The sequence below is a fragment of the Patella vulgata genome, chromosome 6, assembly GCF_932274485.2.
Source record: "Patella vulgata chromosome 6, xgPatVulg1.2, whole genome shotgun sequence".
Lineage (NCBI taxonomy): Eukaryota > Metazoa > Mollusca > Gastropoda > Patellidae > Patella > Patella vulgata.
The window spans coordinates 32170688-32194163 of NC_065884.2; the positions used below are offsets into that span (position 1 = coordinate 32170688).

General features: G+C 36.5%; 1 protein-coding gene across 2 annotated transcripts in view; it reads right to left on the reverse strand.

Annotated features, from left to right (window-relative positions):
* The window catches only part of LOC130013266 (DNA polymerase delta catalytic subunit-like), a 281681-nt gene that overhangs the window by 114500 nt on the left and 143705 nt on the right, over positions 1-23476 (reverse strand). For both annotated transcript variants that reach the window (XM_056102083.1, XM_056102082.1), the window contains exons 14-15: positions 20033-20149; positions 11380-11493 (exon numbers count right to left, since the gene is read on the reverse strand). In XM_056102083.1, coding sequence (XP_055958058.1) covers positions 11380-11493; positions 20033-20149 — 231 coding nt within the window. The remainder of the gene's footprint in view (positions 1-11379; positions 11494-20032; positions 20150-23476) is intronic.

Sequence of the window (23476 nt, forward strand, 5' to 3'; positions counted from 1 at the left end):
AACACTTATAAAGTGCTCTAAATGCCCTATATATCACGGCATTTCGGATGAAAAATATTTCTAATGTACCGCCACCCGCTCTAGCAAAACAGACACGGTTGATTTTAGCTTGGTGTCCAACCTCAAATCCAAGATGGCTGCCATGGAGGAGAAATGCGATTTTTCTCAATATTTTGAGTCAAAATGTGGCATTTATGATGCGTATCCTGCAGAGAAAGATCACAAGCGGGTAAAAGACTGTAGGAAAGATATCAAAGATTATCTGGCGAGCATATATCAAATAGAAAAGTAAAAGCCGGTTGGGTTCTGAAACATTTTGGGCGAATTTTCGGTGAAAATTTGTCATATTTCAGCTATGAAATTCTACTAAAAGCATCAGGTTAGTGATTATGTCCGATTGTGGGTGGATAGTGGGGGTCGGCCCCTTAAAACCCAACATGAAAGACCGACCCAATGTTACAGTCTTTAGCCGCTGGGGGGCGTTTTCTGTATACCACTTTTCGCATAGTGAAATGTACCCAATCTTTGAGGTGCTATATCTCGTCTGCAGCAGGGGGTGGGTCGAAATCGGGGGTAAGTATATTGAGTCGACTATATGTCCTAACAATATCAACAATAAAATCCACGGCCGCTAGGCTACAACATTGAGAAAAACTTTGACAAAAATCAATCACTCAGTCTCGTGGTGAGCAAAAAATGAGAAAAATCAGTATATTGAGTCATTTAAATAGATGAATTGGAACCGAGAGATGAGGTTAAGAGTCCTAATCGAGGCAATTCATCACCCCTTCACCTTTACATGGGGCGCAGGATTGATTGGTCATCAATAATAGTATCCTGTGAGGCTAGGATTCCCGACATTTTTGTAAATTTTGATATAAAGGATTTTGATAGGTATTTATGAATAATAAAATGATGCGACTCATCTGGTAAGCTCCAATTCAGAACTTTTATTTGCAAACAAAGAAAGGGATTTTATTTTTTACACGACAATCACTAATAACAAAATATTTTTAAAAAGTTTTTAGATCTAGAAATAGGATTTAGTAAGTATAGAGTATGAATTTACTAACATGAGTAGTATAGCGAAATACCGTATTTTGAGGATTTGATTCCTATGCCCGAGAACAATCCCCTCACTCGATACTATTATGCTATAATTTATCGTTCAAATTAGTATGTTCATCTAATCGTGAGAGATTTAGAATAGAATTCAATACAAAAGTGACAAATACAATAATAAGACACGAAAGCGAGTATCCCATCAGTCATCATATCCACAGTATATTATATGAATGATGAACACTTCTTGTCAGTTCCGTTATCGCCGCCACGTGATATGACCCAGATCAAAAGAAGCCGGGACTGGAGACTGAATAGATTGTCTCCAGCATCATCTAAGCGACGGCTTCCTTTAATCCACAGAGCACATAACTAGAGAGCAGATTAATAGTGAGGAAACGTGAGGCCCGCAATGTGGCAGAAAATTGCACCACGAGCGCGACGTGGACATTGAATTTTTATTTCCGTTTCCGGTAAATTTTGTCGCAATTTTGCCTCACCTTTTCCCACTATAAATCTGCTCTCTAGTTATGTGCTCTGTGCTTTGATCTGGGTCAAATCGCACTGAATGCGCTTCGCGGCGAAGACGTAACTATAAGATGACACGGAGAGTTCATCATTCCAAAGAGAGATAAACAAATCTTATGCATACATTAAACGAACATCATGATCAGGAACATCAGGATCACAAAACTCCAAAATGGCAATCGTGTTAGGGGCGGTAAGTTTAGGGCGTTAGCACCAATGAAGTCAAACCAACAGATAACACTGTTGTATTATAATAATACACAATGGCAGCAAGTGACAACAAATCATTAAGATAAAGATAGTTCTGTAACTATATGAACTACTCAAATTTCACATTGTTCTCTTACTTAAGAACGAAGTCGTCGCCTATTCGTTGTTTCGGTGGCAGCAATTTCATTCTCATCATCAATTTCAGATGGCGCTGATGAGACTGCTAGAGGATGACCAGCTTTTTGACGGGCAGCTAATCTACTGAAGTAACTGGTCACCTGTTTGGCTGATAACCAGCTTTCTTTCGGAAACAAAGATCTCAGTTTCTTAGAAACGTTGCTAGGAACCTCTTTCCTACCAGTGTCTACCCCACGCATGAATTCCTTCAATAAGAATTCCTTTATCTCGTCAGAAAATCTCTTGATGGTTTTAATTTGTTTCAGAGCCCAACCGGCTTTTACTTTTCTATTTGATATATGCTCGCCAGATAATCTTTGATATCTTTCCTACGGTCTTTTACCCGCTTGTGATCTTTCTCTGCAGGATACGCATCATAAATGCCACATTTTGACTCAAAATATTGAGAAAAATCGCATTTCTCCTCCATGGCAGCCATCTTGGATTTGAGGTTGGACACCAAGCTAAAATCAACCGTGTCTGTTTTGCTAGAGCGGGTGGCGGTACGTTAGAAATATTTTTCATCCGAAATGCCGTGATATATAGGGCATTTAGAGCACTTTATAAGTGTTGAGGCCTCCTAGAATCCTTTCAGTGAATATCAGTTTATTGTCAGAAATCCAAAAATCGGCAATCTTCTCATCAAAGATTCGCTATGTTGTAGACTAGCGCCGGTGGATTTTATTGTTGATTGGGTACATTTCACTATGCGAAAAGTGGTATCCAGAAAACGCCCCCCAGCTGCTAAAGACTGTGATATTGGGTCGGTCTTTCATGTTGGGTTTTTAGGGGCCGACCCCCACTATCCATCCACAATCGGACATAATCACTAACCTGATGCTTTTAGTAGAATTTGATAGCTGAAAAATGACAAATTTTCACCGAAAATTCGCCAAAAATGGCTAAAAATCGACATAGGGCCATATGTTAAAAGGGGGTTAATATTTGGGGTCGGCCATTTTGGCTTTTTGCATGTTGGGATGGGGTGACTTTATGAGCTGAGTAAGAATGAATTTGGCCGACCCCCACCTTATCACTTTTGCAGGGTTTTGCATGGTTTTCTCACGGACTGACTCTTAATTAACTGGACCCCCACTGATCAGGTAAAAAGAAATGTAACCAGCTGCTGCCAAGCAGGATACGCCCACATTTTCGAGAGATGGATAGAGAACAAGCTAACAAGAAAGTGATTTTTCCTACAATCAAGAGCCATAATTCAGGAAATTACAATTCGATATGCGTGAATATCGAAAGGAACCGAGATCATTGGGTTATAAACTTACATTTCAAGTTTCAACAAAATCGGATAAAAATTGTGACCTCTATAGGGTCCACAACCTTGATATACCATATTTTTACGCTATTTGAGAAAGAACGGCAGCCATTTTGTCTGTCAATGTTGGGCCGATTTTCACGAAATTCTAACTCAATCGTCCTTAGGGAGTAACGGTGATATAATAAAACGTTTTTTTAAATCTGATAAAAATTATAACCTCTATAGGGTCCACAAGCTAAAAACGCGATTTTTCGTACAATCAGGGGCCATAATTCAGGAAGTTAAGGTCCGGTATGCCCGAATATCGAATGGAAAGGAAATCTTTGGGTTATAAACTTATATTTCAAGTTTCAACAAAATCGGATAAAAATTGTGACCTCTTATAGTGTCCACAACCTTGATATACCATATTTTTACGCTATTTAAGAAAGAACGGCGGCCATTTTGTATGTAAATTTTGGGCCGATTTTCACGAAATTCTAACTCAGCCATCCTTAGGGTGTAACGGTGATATAATAATATGTTTTTTTAAATCGGATAAAAATTATGACCTCTATAGGGTCCACAACCTAAAAACGCGATTTTTGGTACAATCAGGGGCCATAATTCAGGAAGTAACGGTCCGATATGCGCGAATATTGAAGGGGAACCAAGATCTTTGGGTTATAAACTTACATTTTAAGTTTCAACAAAATCAAATAAAAATTGTGACCTCTATAGTGTCCACAACCTTGATATACCATACCTTTACGCTATTTGAGAACAAACGACGGCCATTTTGTCTGTCAATTTTGGGCCGATTTTCACTAAATTCAAACTCAGCCATCCTTAGGGTGTAACGGTGATATAATTGAACGGTTTTTTAAATCGGATAAAAATTATGACCTCTATAGGATCCACAAGCTAAAAACACGACTTTTGGTACAATCAGGGGCCATAATTCAGGAAGTTACGGTCCGATATGCGCGAATATCAAAAGGAACCGAGATCTTTGGATTATCAACTTAGATTTCAAGTTTCAACAAAATCGGATAAAAATTGTGACCTCTATAGTGTCCACAACCTTGATATACCATATTTTTACCTTTACGCTATTTGAGAACAACCGGCGGCCATTTTGTCTGTCAATTTTGGGCCGATTTTCACGAAATTCGAATTCAGCCATCCTTAGGGTATAACGGTGATATAACTGAACGGTTTTTTAAATCGGATAAAAATTATGACCTCTATAGGGTCCACAAGCTAAAAACACGATTTTTGGTACAATCAGGGGCCATAATTCAGGAAGTTTCGATCCGATACATGCCAATATCGAAAGGAACCGAGATCTTTTGGAGATAAACCTATATTTCAAGTTTCGTCAAAATCGGATAAGAATTGTGACCTGTAGAGTGTCCACAAACAAATTGTGGACGGACGGACGGACGTCCGGACGGACAGGGGTGACGGCATAATACGTCCACATGAAAATGTGGGCTTATAAAAATAACAATCAACCCGGGGTTATCTGTTTATTAATCTTTTGTTTTATTAAACGACTAACCTGATCATTGTTTTCACGCGGAACGACACATTATTTTATACTGTTTGAATAAAATGAAAGTACCGAGTTTTGTCACGATCATCTAGTATCTCTTTTCCATTGGCGCTTTTGCCACTTTGTTGTTGCACAGACGTTTTAGCACCGCCTATAATATTACATACAGAGTTAGACCGGTGATGTAATCAGCGATGGTTTTTTGTCCATGTGCTTTTTTGATAAAATAAAATTAATTCATCGATTTTCTTCACAAAAATGGATAAATATTATCGAATGCATCACAATGGTAGACAGTAGTATCAAAGGTTGGTACAAAATGACAAGTTTACAGAAGTTATGTTCGAGATTTGAGTAAAGAATTTTCGTTCGACGGTCAAATTTATCGATGCAAGTATTGATGTTCGCTCCGAATGCAACAAGCGTAATTAATTTATGTCAGCACAAAAAGCACCGAGATTTTATTATGTGGTCGCGTAATCGCTAAAATAGTTGGGGTGGGAAATACTCAAATCCACGGCATTTTGAAACGCTTTTAGACGCTATGATTCAGTATGATGAAAATAAAAGAAATATTGGGGGGCCAGAGATCCAGCATTACATGTATACAAACATGTATACACGACTACTTTGAATTCAAAACTAGCTAAAAAGTACATGCATTGTTATTGTTATACTACATGAATAAAAAAATATATGCAATCTATATCTTTATTTTTTGTGGTAGGGGTTGGTGGCAATATTGGATACCTCTAGTCAAAGAGCACCTCCATTAAGCAAGCATTTTTAAATTTCCCTTGGGTGCTTGCTTAATACAAGTTCTACTGTAGGTGCCAGTTGACTCAATGACAGACCTTATGATACATCGCGCACATGCTAACCATTCGGAAATTCCCCCCCCCCCCACTAAAGTGGATTGAAGGTGCACTCCAATTAACATGCTGACTAATAATTGCCTAATATACAAATAAGATAGGTTGCCAAGGAAAGAAACATACACCCACAGCAGCTAAATCGTCAAGGCAGTTAACGTGAGTTGTGGCATGTTTTTACTTTTGTTGGTAATGAAACATTTACAATACACTACAATCTGATTAAGAGTAACAACTCATTAATTATCAGAAGATCATTCGAACTTCTTTGGCCCATGCTAACATTTAGTATACAAAACATTTAATCACATGATCAAAAACACACTTTTACGGATAACAATTACTATGGTTTATTTAACAGCGACGTTTCAACAAGGTTTCACAAGTCGTTATCAAGCATGATATACACAAATAGATAAAAGATAGGTTGCCAGACAACGAAACATACGCCCACAGCAGCTAAATCGTCCAGGCAGTCAACAAAAGTTGTCGCATATTTTTACTTTTTTCGGTAATGAAACATTTATAATACACTAAAATCTGATTAAGAGTAACAACTCATTAATTATCAGAAAATCATTAGAATTTGTTTGGCTTTTATAAAGTTCTGCAGCATGCTAACATTTAGTATACGAAACATTTAATATCATGGATTTAGCTGTTCAAGTTATCAAAATTCATTGAAAATCAATATACTTGTTCATCTCAAGACCTTAAACTCTGTGTATCAATCTAAAGTCAATCGGATGATAACTTAATCCTCTAGAGTGTCACAAGATTTTTCCAAGTGATCAAGGGCAATAACTTTGGCAGTAATTATCAGAAATCATTGAAAATCAATATAATTCGTGGTCTCATGACCTCAAACATTGTGTATAAATTAAACTTTAGCCTCTAGAGCATTTACAAAATTTTTTGAAGTTATCAAGGGCCTTAACTCTGGCAGTAATTATCGAAAATCGCTGGAAAAAATAAGACTTCTTCATCTCATTTAAAGTCAATCAGATATTAACTTTGGCCTCTAGACCGCCCACAAGACTTTTTGAAGTGATCAAGTGATCATAAATGATTATGTCCGCAAAGATGAACAAAATTTTATACGCCCACATTCAAATGTAGTCGTATATTTTTGTCACCCCTGTCCATCCGGCATCCCCAATCGCTAGAGGCTAAAGTTCTAGAACTAATTAATGGAAATTGTTGAAATTCTAAAGGCTTCTGTTAAAAACTATATGTCAGAATTGCTATTTGTGATTATTGTTGGCAAATATGGTTTGTCTACTTCAACAAAATGTCTACTACAAATTGCAATGTGATCAACGAGCACATTTTGGTCTTTCCTTGTTTCCAAGATGTTCCATTTCCATGCCTTTTTCATATCATCTTTCAAGTTCCAAAGATAGAAAAATTTAACACCCTGTGAATGTTAATGTTTTTTCTTGGCAAGCACCTATAGCACACGAGTAACGAATCATTTCAATCAACTGTTTTTGTTTAGAATAGAAATACAGTGGACTCTGTCACATCCGATGTCTGATCACTCCGGATTGCTGTGACATCCGACACCATTTTCATGTCCCGATTTATTTCCTTATTACTTCAGCCAAAATATCTCTGGGTAATTCGACCTCTGTACGTTCCGGATTACGACATCAATCAGTCGTCCTGTCATACGATTTCCTTTGAATCTACACCGTATAATCCGGCCTTCAAGACTTTTTGAAGTGATCAAGTGATCATAAATGATTATGTCCGCAAAGATGAACAAAATTTTATACGCCCACATTCAAATGTAGTCGTATATTTTTGTCACCCCTGTCCATCCGGCATCCCCAATCGCTAGAGGCTAAAGTTCTAGAACTAATTAATGGAAATTGTTGAAATTCTAAAGGCTTCAGTTAAAAACTATATGTCAGAATTGCTATTTGTGATTATTGTTGGCAAATATGGTTTGTCTACTTCAACAAAATGTCTACTACAAATTGCAATGTGATCAACGAGCACATTTTGGTCTTTCCTTGTTTCCAAGATGTTCCATTTCCATGCCTTTTTCATATCATCTTTCAAGTTCCAAAGATAGAAAAATTTAACACCCTGTGAATGTTAATGTTTTTTCTTGGCAAGCACCTATAGCACACGAGTAACGAATCATTTCAATCAACTGTTTTTGTTTAGAATAGAAATACAGTGGACTCTGTCACATCCGATGTCTGATCACTCCGGATTGCTGTGACATCCGACACCATTTTCATGTCCCGATTTATTTCCTTATTACTTCAGCCAAAATATCTCTGGGTAATTCGACCTCTGTACGTTCCAGATTACGACATCAATCAGCCGTCCTGTCATACGATTTCCTTTGAATCTACACCGTATAATCCGGCCTTCAATCGGTGGGTGTGAAGCAAACACTTACCGATCATCCGTGAGATTAAAACTAGATGGGTGTAAAGCCACAAATGATTAACAACCAATCACCAATCAATTATCTGTGAGATTAAAACTCGCTACCGTGGGTCTTTGTTGATTACTTTGATAATTTTAATCTCTTGTACGACAGTTGAGACAAATACTCAAGAATATCAAAAAATTTTCCCCCGAATTCACAGTCATAAAAAAATATTCCTAGCGCCTGTTGGAAACATTCGTTGCGCATGCCGATTGAATCTGAATAACCTATAAGTTTGGTCACCCTACGGATCTGTTCGAACCGTGTGACGACGACCTAGGGATGCACGATTCACAGTCCGCAAAGTCCCGAATTGACAGAATTGCAATTCAGTCCTGTCACAATTCTGTCAGTCCCGACGACGGAGGTGGTGTGAGTAGAATTGTGATGTAATTAAACACGACAAACAGGTTTCGGCTGCATGGTTGGATGAGATATTTATATATCCAGTCGACGCATTTGTCACTATTTTTGAGATTGAGAGAATTCAATTCCGGAACGTACAATCTAGTACGCCCATTACCAATGAACATGTGATAGCAAAGACAAGAGTGCAACCAACTGAAGACGGCGAAGAACATAAATTAACGACAGACTTGACCTATTCAAAATGCCTACACATGTTAAATGAAATAAAAACAAGCCAACAGTGAGGCTAATGTCCCGCGCCAAAATCCCAATACACGAAAAACATTAAAACAATCTAATTCAACTTTTTCCAGCCAATTTCTACCTAAAAGTATAGGGTTATCTCCCTCCACTACAATAATTGGTAAAGTTGCCTGCTGGTTGTTGTATTTAACTATGGCATCAAACTGTCCAAGTACAGGCAGTTGTTCTCCAGAATAGAACTTCAGACTTGTGTAGTGAAATGTTACCAAATTTCGGAAACATTCTCTGGAAATACAGTCAAAGCAGCACCTGTGTCCACTTCCAATATGGTTGGAACAGCATTAACAGACATTTCAACGAGGTAGGGCGATTTATCACCATTGGCGTGGTAGACTGAATATAAACCAAACCTATCGTCTTCATCTTCAGTTAAATAATGAGTATCATAACCCTTATTTCTCTTGGTTGGGCACATTTTGGCTATGTGGCCCCTCTGTGAGCAAACAAAACACTCAGATGTTCTAAAAGAACACTTGTTTGGCTGATGGCGGTTTCCACAACGAAAGCATCTCGACACATTATGGCCTTTAGACAGTCCCTTACTATTGGGTGAATTATTATAACTATTGTATTTATTTCCACTATGAGGATTTTTATACTGATAATTTATGGTTGACTTCTTGTGATGCACTACCTTATTCACTGGCTTACTAGACGAATTAAAATCTTGATTGTTGGGTTTTAATTCCAAACTGTTTTTAACTGCTAACTCCATTGCAACAGCGATTTCTACGGCATTTTTTTAGCTCAAGATTGGCTAAAGCCAATAATTTTCTCTGTATAGCAGCATCTTTCAAACCACATACAAGTCTATCTCGCAGTGCCTGACTCAAAAATTCTCCAAAATCACATGTAGTTGCTAACTGTTTTAGTACCACTAAATGATTAGACACATTTTCCTCCTCTTTCTGGTTTCTCTGATGAAACTTAAAACGCTTGGCAATTACGACTGGCGTAGGTGAAAAATGATTTTTCAAGGCCTCGACAAGCTCCCTATAAGACTTGGTACTAGGCAAATCCGGTGCTAAAATACTCTTCATTAGTCCTTAAGTTGAAGAACCCACAACGGTCAACAATAACTGTCCAACTTTTCTTTGTTTTCATCGAACTCGTCGATTCTTCCAATGTCCGACGGCATTTCCACGCTTCAAAAACAATTCTGTTACAATGATCAGTTTAACGCAACAGTGTCCCAATTATCGTAGATCCCAGCATCATCGCCAATTGTAGTATACTCATACATACAAAATGATAAGGTTCCAAAAGAACGATAAACCACAGACACATCAAAACTTGATCGGGGACATCTTTATTACCAGAAGCATGTTACACCAAAGCACTACGGGTAAAATGAACACGAGAATATTCTACCGGTATGACGTCATACATAACGTAATAATAATAATACGAAGCGTAACCATAAATACTACAAGGCCAAAGCCGGTTGCGCTACACTTCAACTTAGATAGACATACGAGTAGAAATGTTATGATTAAATATTTAGAGCTTTTTAAGACTGACCCAGATAACGGCAAAAACGATGCCGTAAGGAAAGCCAATGAATTCAAATGCATTTACACTTTAAGAACATTCGCACCGGATGGTATTAACGATAAGATGTAGTCCCGAAGGATCCCCCACTTTGTTTACTCTATAATTACGTTATTTTTACATACTGACACAAGTAAGAAATACTAACCAATTAACTTAAATACTCACTGTATGACTATTACTGACCATTTATAGGAATACTGACGTACGGTGCAAGTACTGACAGGTTTAAGCCACTACTGACAACACGTATATTTCTCACGAGTTTCCATGAATTGTAACCACAATTAAGCTTTTCTACTTGACTGATGGATATTCTAACGCAGAAGCCAGTTAGTCAATACTCAGAGATCGGTTCTACATACTATCCATTCAGCAGTGTAGGTTAGTTTATTCGGCTATCGTTATTGCGCGGACTGGAAATAAAATGCTTTAGGTAATTACATTTAATTCAATTTCAATGAATTTCTGTCAGAGAAAATCGGCTTGTTCGTGGGTGGTCGAAATAAGTAATATCGGCGATATCATTAAACTGTCCCGAGCATCGGGCGATGGGAATTGTGCACCGCTGCATAACAATATAAATCAATAACCATATACTAATGGACTTAGGCATGTGACATTTCGAATTAAGGTAGGTGATGTTTCTGACTCGGGAATATTGAACAAAACTGTTAAATCAATCTATAATAAAAAAAAAAGCGGTTTTATAAAAAAACAACATGCAAATAAAATTTACCGCTCGCAATCAAGTTCAACACATGGAATCGTTTAGGTCTAAAGGGAGACAACTCATTTCAGATGTCGGTAGACGACACTGATAATTTCGGACAACTTTTTATGGGACTTCTTTTGAGGACTTTTAGAAAGCCTCTTAGATTTTAAGCATGGTTTATGTGACTAGTCAGACATATGGTCAATGGACCTACAAATAGCCACATTACATCCAGTTCGTGAGAATGGACAGATCGACAGACCCACTGGCTTTAAGTACACATCAGCTTTAAATTTTCATTTTATGTACTATTAAACAGTAATTACATACTTTTTTCTGGCACCAAGTAAAGCTTCTAGAATATCAGGTAGTAGACCTTTTCTAACGGATGATTTACAAAAATAATTTCCTGATGGTGTTTTTATATACTGATCTGCTGTTAATCTGTAAAATATATTAATTATCTCTCAAAATATTCAGACAAATCAGTCCGAACCAAGCTGGTGACAAATCTTTGTTGGGTTTGTCAGCAAAACAATTCACTGATTTATAAGTGTGCTAACATATCAGATCAGGAAAAGTCTATGAGGTGTAAAACACAAGAACACATTCTGAAAGTGACACTTGAACGTTCTCTGTATAATTCTATGGTACAGAAGGCAAAAGATGTTTTGAAAAACATAGGAGTAAATGAACTTGAAACAACAAGTCCAGCAACACGAGACATAACAATGCACTACTCATTTGATTTTGCACAGCAAGTGCATTACCCGTCCAATCCGCTTCAACCAGGCCTGATGTATTTTTTAACCCCTCGCAAGTGTGGGTTGTTTGGCATTAATTGTGAAGCTCTGCCTAGGCAGGTGAATTATTTAATAGATGAAGGAATGTGTATAACAAAGGGATCAAACGCAGTAATAAGTTATTTAGATCACTTTTTTTCTAGTTATGGTCTTGGAGAAATGCATCTTCAACTGCATTGTGATAACTGTTGCGGTCAAAATAAAAACAATGCTCTTTTGCAATACTTGTTGTGGCGTGTAATCCATGGATTTCACAAATCCATAACACTTAACTTTCTGATCAGTGGTCATACAAAGTTCGCACCTAATTGGGCTTTCGGACTAATAAAGCAAACTTATCGGAGAACTATGGTTTCTTGTTTAGATGAAATTTCAGAAGTAGTCAAGACTAGCACTTCTACTGGAGTAAATACTGCTCAACTTGTTGGCCATGAGAATGGTGACATCTTGGTACAACAAAGGGACTGGCAATCCTTTTTGCATCCTTACAGCGCGCGCGTGCTAACCATTCGGCCATCCAACCACCCAGGGTCTAGCAAGCAACAGCGTCTAGTTGTTTATATGGCCGAAAAAGAGATCTGTATGCATGTTAAAGAACCCTTGACCTGATGGCATTTGCAATAAGAGGAGGCTGTAGCACTGCTGTCCGTCATAGCACATTGCATACCCGTTTTCATTAGCCCCATTGATTCAGAAAAGTAGGATCGTAAACCTATTTCATTTCATTTGTGTATAAACCGATGAACTTATAATTTGAGCACAGTTAATATTATTAGTAACATACAGTATTTTTACTTACTCATTAATGTTCTTTCAGATTTGACAGTGAACACCCAGGATGAGTATTTAAGAAAGAATTTACTTCGTCTTTGGAAGTTGGAGTATGTCTGCAGAAAGCAACATTACTGCCGCCTGCAGACAGACCAGAGTCACTTGCCCCTCCAGGGTTGCCCTTAGAAAGGCAGCAATACCATTACAGAAACATCAGAAAGTTCTGCACTTGTAAAACACAAGACATCACCTAGAGCGTCCACAAGATTTTTTGAAGTGACCAAGGGCCATAACTCTGGCAGTAATTATCGGAAATCAACAGGCTTCTTCGTCTCATGACCTTAAACACTGTGTATAAATTTAAAATCAATCGGATATTAACTTTGGTCTTTAGAGTGTCCACAAGATTTTTTTAAGTGATCAAGGGCCATAACTCTGGCAGTAATTCTCGGAAATTGCTGAAAATCAATAGGATTCTTCGTCTCATGACCTTAAACACTGTGTATAAATTTAAAGTCAATTGGATATTAACTTTGACCTCTAGAGCGTCCACAAGATTTTTTGAAGTGATCAAGGGCCATAACTCTAGCTGTAATTATCGGAAATCGCTGAAAATCAATAGGATTCTTCGTCTCATGACCTTTAACATTGTGTATAAATTTAAAGTCAATCAGATATTAACTTTGACCTCCAGAGCGTCCACAAGATTTGTGATCAAGGGCCATAACTCTGGCAGTAATTATCGAAAATCTTTGAAAACCAATAGGCTTCTTCGTTTCATGACCTTAAACACTGTGTGTAAATTTAAAGTCAATCGGATATTAACTTTAGCCTCTAGAGCGTCCACAAGATTTTTTGAATTGATCAAGGGCCATAACTCTGGCAGTTATTATCGGAAATCGCTGAAAATCAATAGGATTCTTCGCCTCATGGGCTCATGATCTTAAACACTGTGTATAAATTCAAAGTCAATTGGATATTAACTTCGACCTCTAGAGCGTCCACAAGATTTTTTGAAGTGATCAAGGGCCATAACTCTGGCAGTAATTATCGGAAATCGCTGAAAATCAATACTGTATATAAATTTAAAGTCAACCCCTATCCAACCCTTCTAAAACTATTGATCCTTCAAACAATATCCTCACTTATACCACAAATTTTTTACCAATAACCAACCAGAGAGTGATCATCATTACCAACCAAAAACTATTAGAAAACCATGGAGACACCGAATTTCTCCGTAACTGCCATATTAGAATATGCTACAAAAGAAATCTAAATTTGAGAGATCTACTCATCAAATCCGATATACCCAACAGACATCAATAAACCACGAGGCTGCTACAAATGCAAAAGAAACTGTATTTGTTGCAAACTTTTATTAGAATCTACCAAAGTAAAATCCAGCTACAACGGAAAAACCTATAAAATTAACAACAATCTAGATTGTAACACCAAATTTATCATTTATTTAATAACATGTATTAATTGCCAGATCCAATATGTCGGACAGTCCATCAACTCACTAAAAGTCCGCTTATACGGACATACCAACGATATCCGAAAATTTAATGACACCCCCGTAGCCAAACATTTTAGTACCACAGGACACAAATTTCAAGTCCAAATTTTCGCCAAAACATCACGTAACACCAACTTTAGATTACGTCACGAAGAATCGATCATCGACCTCCTAGCAACCCAAGCCGTTTAACGGGATTCTAACCAAAACATTCAAACCAAACTTTATTGCAAACCTACTGACTCTTTTTTCTACCTCAACTACACGAGCTGTCATCCTACTCACACCATCAGAAATCTACCATTCAATCAGGCACTCCGTATAAAACGAATATCCAGCACATCAGAAGAACTAAAAAAATCGCTTACATTGCTGAAGCAACGACTCAGTCGCAGAGGTTATCCTAATAACATCATACATCAAGGGATCACTAAAGCGCTCAATGTACCCCTATCCAACCCTTCTAAAACTATTGATCCTTCAACCAATATCCTCACTTATACCACAAAATTTTTACCAAAAACCAACCTGAGATCGATCATCACTACCAACCAAAAACTATTAGAAAACTATGGAGACACTGCCATATTAGAATATGCTACAAAAGAAATCTAAATTTGAGAGATCTACTCATCAAATCCGATATACCCAACACAGACATCAATAAACCACGAGGCTGCTACAAATGCAAAAGAAACTGTATTTGTTGCAAACTTTTATTAGAATCTACCAAAGTAAAATCCAGCTACAACGGAAAAACCTATAAAATTAACAACAATCTAGATTGTAACACCAAATTTATCATTTATTTAATAACATGTATTAATTGCCAGATCCAATATGTCGGACAGTCCAGCAACTCACTAAAAGTCCGCTTATACGGACATACCAACGATATCCGAAAATTTAATGACACCCCCGTAGCCAAACGTTTTAGTACCACAAGACACAAATTTCAAGTCCAAATTTTCGCCAAAACATCATGTAACACCAACTTTAGATTACGTCACGAAGAATCGATCATCGACCTCCTAGCAACCCAAGCTCCTGGAGGATTGAATGAACAGAATTAAAAAAAAGATGGGATTCGAATGTCCGTTTTGTAACAAAATATTCCTAAACGGAAGCAATGGAAAAAGACACATCAGAAATGTTCATAAAACAACAACAGTCAAAAAGAAAAGAAGAGACGGAATGATATATAAGAAGTCAGCCCCACGATTGGACGACTTTAGTAATGAGAACACTAAAAAAACTTCAAACTTCCAAGAAAAATGAAAAAGCCATAAGAAGTGAAGCAGAACCGATACCCATATTACCACCGTCAGACTGGATTCGTCCTTTCGAATCAAGACTCAAATTTATCTACATAAATGGTTATAAACACGTACTGAAAGTTGAAAACAACCAAATGATAACTACACCTTATAATGAAGAGCATCCTGGTAGTATCTGCCCAGTTCCTTCCAACAACAACAGTAAAGAAAAAGAAGAAGAAACAGCCGTAGCCACAGCCACCCTAGAAGACATCAATGATAATTATTTTATTTAAATCCGCGATAATCGACCTATTCTTTGTTATCTTAAAATATTAAATCTTTACTTATTCTTATAATTATATTAATAATTTTACTTAATTAACAATCTTTAATTTAATTTTTAAAAATCCTTTTTGTACATACAAAAAAAAAAAAAAAAAAATTAACGATCCTCATTTTAACAATCCTTAATTTTAACGATCCTTTTCTTTCAAACCAATCATTGTACATTAATAAATTTAAAAATCCTGTGACGTCATACTTTTTGTCTGTATATAAGGCGTCACAGGATTCATAAAAAATCATTCTTGAAAAAGGGTATTGCACCCGAAACGTTGGATTGATATAAAGATCTTTTAAATCTACAAGTCTGTTGCTGGTTCTGTTTGGCGGGGATTCTTTAATTTTATCTATTCTACTACTCCGCCCCGCCGGCATCATTTTTTGATCCTGATCCTACGCAGATGTACCAGCCTGTCCAGCTTTTCTACTGATTTAAGGGAGTGTTGCCGTACCCCTCCTCGTTTTCCAGTTTACTCTCTCCAGGCACGGCGAGCATCTTATTTTGATCCACTCCTCTAGGAAATTTTTAACTTCTTTAGCCGCCTTCCATCTTTTTAGTACTGCCAATGGACAACTCCAACAAAAAGAGAAAAACAGCTGATGAACCAGATATTTTCGTCTCAACCACTAATTTCAACAACAAACGTCTTCCAGAAAACGCTATACCGTACCTCAAAACTTACCGCAAAATTCGAACGGGTCTACTCAAATGCGAACAACATATTGAAATTTTAGAGAAATGTATCACCAATCGCTTCATACATAAGGGTTTGAGCCAGAATAAACTAACTCCACAGACTCCTACTTTTCCCTCCAAATATCTTATACTTTGGGAAGCCGCACACCTGATTTCGGAAAAGCACTCACGAGAATCCTATCTAACTATTGGAAAGAAAAACCTACTTGGAAAAAGAAATTACAAAAACTGAAACCCGCATCGAAGAATTAGACGCCACTCCAGAAATCAAAAAAGAAATCTACGATATTGTCAATCGCTTTATAGAAGACCTACCTTCTAAAAGCAATAATGCCAACAAGAAGATTTCAACGTCGCCGAGAAACTAATGAAGAACTAGACGAATTAATTCTAAATTTATCCGATTTTCATTTAACAAAAGAACATAAATCAGCATTATCACTCGGATTATCTTTTATACCCACACCCTTCATCAATCAACTACAGAAAAATATAGATTCTAAATTATTCGAAAGAAATATACGCCTGAAACATTTTTTCAGAAATCACCCCACACGTCTTGAAACTTATAATCCTTTTACCAAAACCAATGGTTGGACACCTCCGAAAACCAATATCAATAAATTAGAAGAATTCATACACATTACCACTCAAGATTTAAGAGAAACTAGACCCCCAATTAGACTACAGAAGAATATTAACACCACGCATTTTAAACTCTTGCAAGAACTTGGAAAGAACACAGATATAATCACCAAACCAGCAGATAAAGGCTAATAGTACTAATGAACCGAGAAGACTACATCAAAGAAGGAATTCGTCAACTCGATAATACCAAATTCTACAAACCAATCCGTACAGACCCTACCAACAAAATCAATGATGAAATTGATAAATTCTTAGTTTTCCTTTCAAAAAAAGAACTCTTACGTCCACAAACGATCAAATATCTAAGAACCAAACATCCAAGAACTCCTATTTTTTATATGCTCCCGAAGATCCATAAAATGAACAACCCGGGCCGACCAATTGTATCAGCGGTCAACTCACCCACAGAAAAAATCTCGGAATTTCTAGACTATCACCTAAAAACAATTGCCATGGCATCAGAATCCTACATCAGAGATACCTATGATTTTCTCAACAAACTAAGGAATATTACAAATATTCCTGCCGATTATATTTTATGTACCGCCGATGTATCCAGCCTTTATACCTCCATTCCACACAACCTTGCCATGATATTCTCCAAAAAAGCACTCCAAAAACGAGAGGATCAAACTATACACACTTGGATCTTATTATGATTTCTCAACTTCATACTAAAAAAGAATGCTTTTAAGTTTAACGGAAAATACTATCACCAGATTTCAGGCATCAGCATGGGAACCAAATCGGCACCTAACATAGCGATACTAGATATGAATCAAATAGAAACAGACTACCTCAAAAAATGCACGATAAAACCTACAGTTTGGTGGCGCTACATTGATGACATCTTCTTCATTTGGCCATCTAGTCGAGATGAATTATTTTCATTCATGGATGGACTAAACCAACATACTCCTGGAATCAAGCTCACCTTAGAACACAGTCTCAACTCTATTAACTTTCTCGATGTCACCGTTTACCGGGATTCTAACCAAAACATTCAAACCAAACTTTATTGCAAACCTACTGACTCTTTTTTCTACCTCAACTACACGAGCTGTCATCCTACTCACACCATCAGAAATCTACCATTCAATCAGGCACTCCGTATAAAACGAATATCCAGCACATCAGAAGAACTAAAAAAATCGCTTACATTGCTGAAGCAACGACTCAGTCGCAGAGGTTATCCTAATAACATCATACATCAAGGGATCACTAAAGCACTCAATGTACCCCTATCCAACCCTTCTAAAACTATTGATCCTTCAACCAATATCCTCACTTATACCACAAAATTTTTACCAAAAACCAACCTGAGATCGATCATCACTACAACCAAAAACTATTAGAAAACTATGGAGACACTGCCATATTAGAATATGCTACAAAAGAAATCTAAATTTGAGAGATCTACTCATCAAATCCGATATATACCCAACACAGACATCAATAAACCACGAGGCTGCTACAAATGCAAAAGAAACTGTATTTGTTGCAAACTTTTATTAGAATCTACCAAAGTAAAATCCAGCTACAACGGAAAAACCTATAAAATTAACAACAATCTAGATTGTAACACCAAATTTATCATTTATTTAATAACATGTATTAATTGCCAGATCCAATATGTCGGACAGTCCAGCAACTCACTAAAAGTCCGCTTATACGGGCATACCAACGATATCCAAAAATTTAATGACACCCCCGTAGCCAAACATTTTAGTACCACAGGACACAAATTTCAAGTCCAAATTTTCGCCAAAACATCACGTAACACCAACGTTAGATTACGTCACGAAGAATCGATCATCGACCTCCTAGCAACCCAAGCTCCTGGAGGATTGAATGAACAGAATTAAAAGAAGATGGGTTTCGAATGTCCGTTTTGTAACAAAATATTCCTAAACGGAAGCAATGGAAAAAGACACATCAGAAATGTTCATAAAACAACAACAGTCAAAAAGAAAAGAAGAGACGGAATGATATATAAGAAGTCAGCCCCACGATTGGACGACTTTAGTAATAAGAACACTAAAAAAACTTCAAACTCCAAGAAAAATGAAAAAGCCATAAGAAGTGAAGCAGAATCGATACCCATATTACCACCGTCAGACTGGATTCGTCCTTTCGAATTAAGACTCAAATTTATCTACATAAATGGTTATAAACACGTACTGAAAGTTGAAAACAACCAAATGATAACTACACCTTATAATGAAGAGCATCCTGGTAGTACCTACCCAGTTCCTTCCAACAACAACAGTAAAGAAAAAGAAGAAGAAACAGCTGTAGCCACAGCCACCCTAGAAGACATCAATGATAATTATTTTATTTAAATCCGCGATAATCGACCTATTCTTTGTTATCTTAAAATATTAAATCTTTACTTATTTTTATAATCATATTAATAATTTTACTTAATTAACCATCTTTAATTTAATTTTTAAAAATCCTTTTTGTACATACAAAAAAAAAAAAAAAAAAAAATTTAACGATCCTCATTTTAACAATCCTTTTCTTTCAAACCAATCATTGTACATTAATAAATTTAAAAATCCTGTGACGTCATACCTTTTGTCTGTATATAAGGCGTCACAGGATTCATAAAAAAATCATTCTTGAAAAAGGGTATTGCACCCGAAACGTTGGATTGATATAAAGATCTTTTAAATCTACAAGTCTGTTGCTGGTTCTGTTTGGCGGGGATTCTTTAATTTTATCTTTTTTTTAAATTTATAAACAGTAACTACAGTATTACTACATGTATTAAACAGTGTTTATTTATAATTTAATGTAAACTAGTTATAATAAGCATTGTCTTGGATAGAAATCTGGCAGTGTTAAGTAGCTCCTGCAAAATATATGGTGAACAAATCTATCACTCCAGCGTGATTTTCAGGTCTCAAGTCCTGTATTTTATTATAAGTATACTTACTCTTCTTTCTGTATAGTATTAGTTGTTAATAAGGATGTGTAACATAGATTATGGGCCATCATAATAGATGGATATAGAGATGAAAAATCAAGTGTTGCTATTGGCATTGAATAATATCTGAAAATATAAACATGAATAAGTAAATAATACAATTACTAATTGATTAAGGATGGTTTAGATCAGTGATTGGATTTCAACATTTTTCTTGTCGGACATTTTTTCCCCGAAAAAAAGGGGCATAACTTTACCGTTATTTAAGAAGGCGTTTTCAAACCACAATTAAGAGTCACAGGTCAACAAAATATTCAAATTCATACATAACAAACCAGCGGCTGCCAGGCAGGATACGCCCACATTTTCGAGAGATGGATAGAGAACAAGCTAAAAAGAAAGTGATTTTTCCTACAATCAAGGGCCATAATTCAGGAAGTTAAGGTCCGATATGCGCGAATATTGAAAGGAACCAAGATCTTTGGGTTATAAACTTACATTTCAAGTTTCAACTAAATCGGATAAAAATTGTGACCTCTATAGGGTCCACAACCTTGATATACCATATTTTTACGCTATTTGAGAACGAACGGCAGCCATTTTGTCTGTTAATTTTGGGCCGATTTTCACGAAATTCGAACTCAGTTGTCCTTAGGGTGTAACGGTGATATAATAATATGTTTTTTAAATCGGATAAAAATTATGACCTCTATAGGGTCCACAAGCTAAAAACGCGATTTTTCATACAATCAGGGGGCATTATTCAGGAAGTTACAATTCGATATGCGCGAATATCGAAAGGAACCGAGATCTTTGGGTTATAAACTTACATTTCAAGTTTCAACAAAATCGGATAAAAATTGTGACCTCTATAGGGTCCACAAGCTAAAAATGTGATTTTTCGTACAAACAGGGGCCATATTCCATGAAGTTTCAATCCAATACATGGCAATATTGAAAGCAGCAGAGATCTTTTGGAGATAAACATATATTTCAAGTTTTGTCAAAATCGGATAAGAATTGTGACCTGTAGAGTGTCCAAAAACAAATTGTGGACGGACGGACGGACATGGGTGATGACAATATACTTCCACATGAAAATGTGGGTGTATAAAAACAGGTGAACCTGGTTATTTTTGATGTTTAATTCCCGTACGGTATTCAAATTTCTGTCAAGAATATTTCTACAAAATTATGTGACATCGTAATACCACAGAATAAAAGCGTGCCAACTATCTGTTTCAAATTCCTTAAAAATTACCGTATTTTTCGGGTCATAAGTCGATACATTTTTCAGCAGAAGTCTGGCATTCGTCTTATACTCTGTTTCAACTTATATACGGAAGGTAAAAAAATGACATCCCAAAATTTATTTGGAAGTAAACGTCGCTCTACCACAACGAGCGAGTGACACCAACTGCTAAATAATTGAATTCGACTCTGGCACCACTATCAAATTAACTACTTACATTATTCCAATCGAAATATTCGTCAACATTTCTTAGCGTGTTTATTTTTGTGAAACAGGACCCAGTACACTATATTCATTTTGGAATTTTGAATATGTCTTGGATGTCTGATTGGACATATTCCTGGTCAGACAATTTAGGACATTTGGAAAATAGCGTTGGACATGTCCAGAATATACGAGCGAAATCCAATCATTGGTTTAGATAATAAATTCTAACCTAAACTCTGCTAGATTTTTAAACAGGAACTATCCTCATTCAAAGGCCACTTAAAAATGCAGAGAAAAATAATATATGAACTTTCTGAAAATTGTACCATTTTCATGGTCACCGGAACTAACGGTTGTCATGTGACGTTTTGACGTAAAAAGTAATTTGTGAAAACAATTATAGCTTGTCATAAAGGAAACTGTAATTATTTATACACATAATAAGTGTTTATGTACACAACCTTGGCCTATCTCTCAACGATTTAACGCGCAAAACAGTAGGACGTTAAAGCCTATTTCATAATTTCATTTCTCATTTATTGCCAGCAGATCCTGTACAAGTACATATGGAACAATTTTTCAATTGAACGAAAAGTTTTATAAATCAAATAGCATGCAAAGCATAAAATACGCCCACAAGGAAGCTATAATTTGAAACAAACTTTTGGAGTGTTCACTTAAACTTTGTCGGTGCACGTGGGGTCTCCGTAGACCCCATGCACATGTTTTAGAGTGTTTTGTAATAACTACTGGGCACTGCTTTCTGAAATTTAGTGACTTTGTCTCCTATACATTTTTATACGCCCACACTTCCTGAATTATGGCCCCTGATTGTACGAAAAATTGCGTTTTTAGCTTGTGAACCCTATAGAGGTCATAATTTTTATCTAATTTAAAAAAACGTATTATTATATCACGGTTAAACCCCAAGGACGGCTGTGTTTGAATTTCGTGAAAATCGGCCCAAAACTGACGGACAAAATGGCCACCGTTCGTTCTCAAATAGCGTAAAAATATGGTATATCAAGGTTGTGGACAAATTTTATCCGATTTTGTTGAAACTTGAAATGTAAGATTATAACCCAAAGATCTCGGTTCCTTTCGATATTCGCGCATATCGGACCGTAACTTCCTGAATTATGGCCCCTGATTGTACGAAAAATCGCGTTTTTAGCTTGTGGACCTTATAGAGGTCATAATTTTTATTCCATTTAAAAAAACGTATTATTATATCACCATTACACCCTAAGAATGGCGGAGTTCGAATTTCGTGAAAATTGGCCCAAAATTGAAAGACAAAATGGCTGCCCTTCGTTCTAAAATAGCGTAAAAATATGGTTTATCAAGGTTGTGGACCCTATAGAGGTCACAATTTTAATCCTATTTTGATGAAAGTTGAAATGTAAGTTTATAACTCAAAGACCTCGGTTCCTTTTGATATTCGCGCATATGGGAACATAACTTCCTGAATTATGGCCCCTGATTGTACGAAAAATCATGATTTTAGCTTGTGGACACCATAGAGGTCATAATTTTTATCCGATTTAAAACCAGCGGCTGCCAGGCAGGATACGCCCACATTTTTGAGAGATGGATAGAGAACAAGCTAAGAAGAAAGTGATTTTTCCTACAATCATGGGCCATAATTCAGGAAATTACAATTCGATATGCGCAAATATCGAAAGGAACTGAGAACTTTGTGTTATAAACTTACATTTCAAGTTTCAACAAAATCCGATAAAAATTGTGACCTCAATAGGGTCCACAACCTTGATATACCATATTTTTACACTATTTGAGAACGAACGGCAGCCATTTTGGGCTGATTTTCCCGAAATTCGAACTCAGCCGTCCTTAGGATGTAACGGTGATATAATAATATGTTTTTTTTAAATCAGATAAAAATTATGACCTCTATAGTGTCCACAACCTTGATATACCATACTTTTACGCTATTTGAGAAAGAACGGCGGCCATTTTTCTTTCAATTTTGG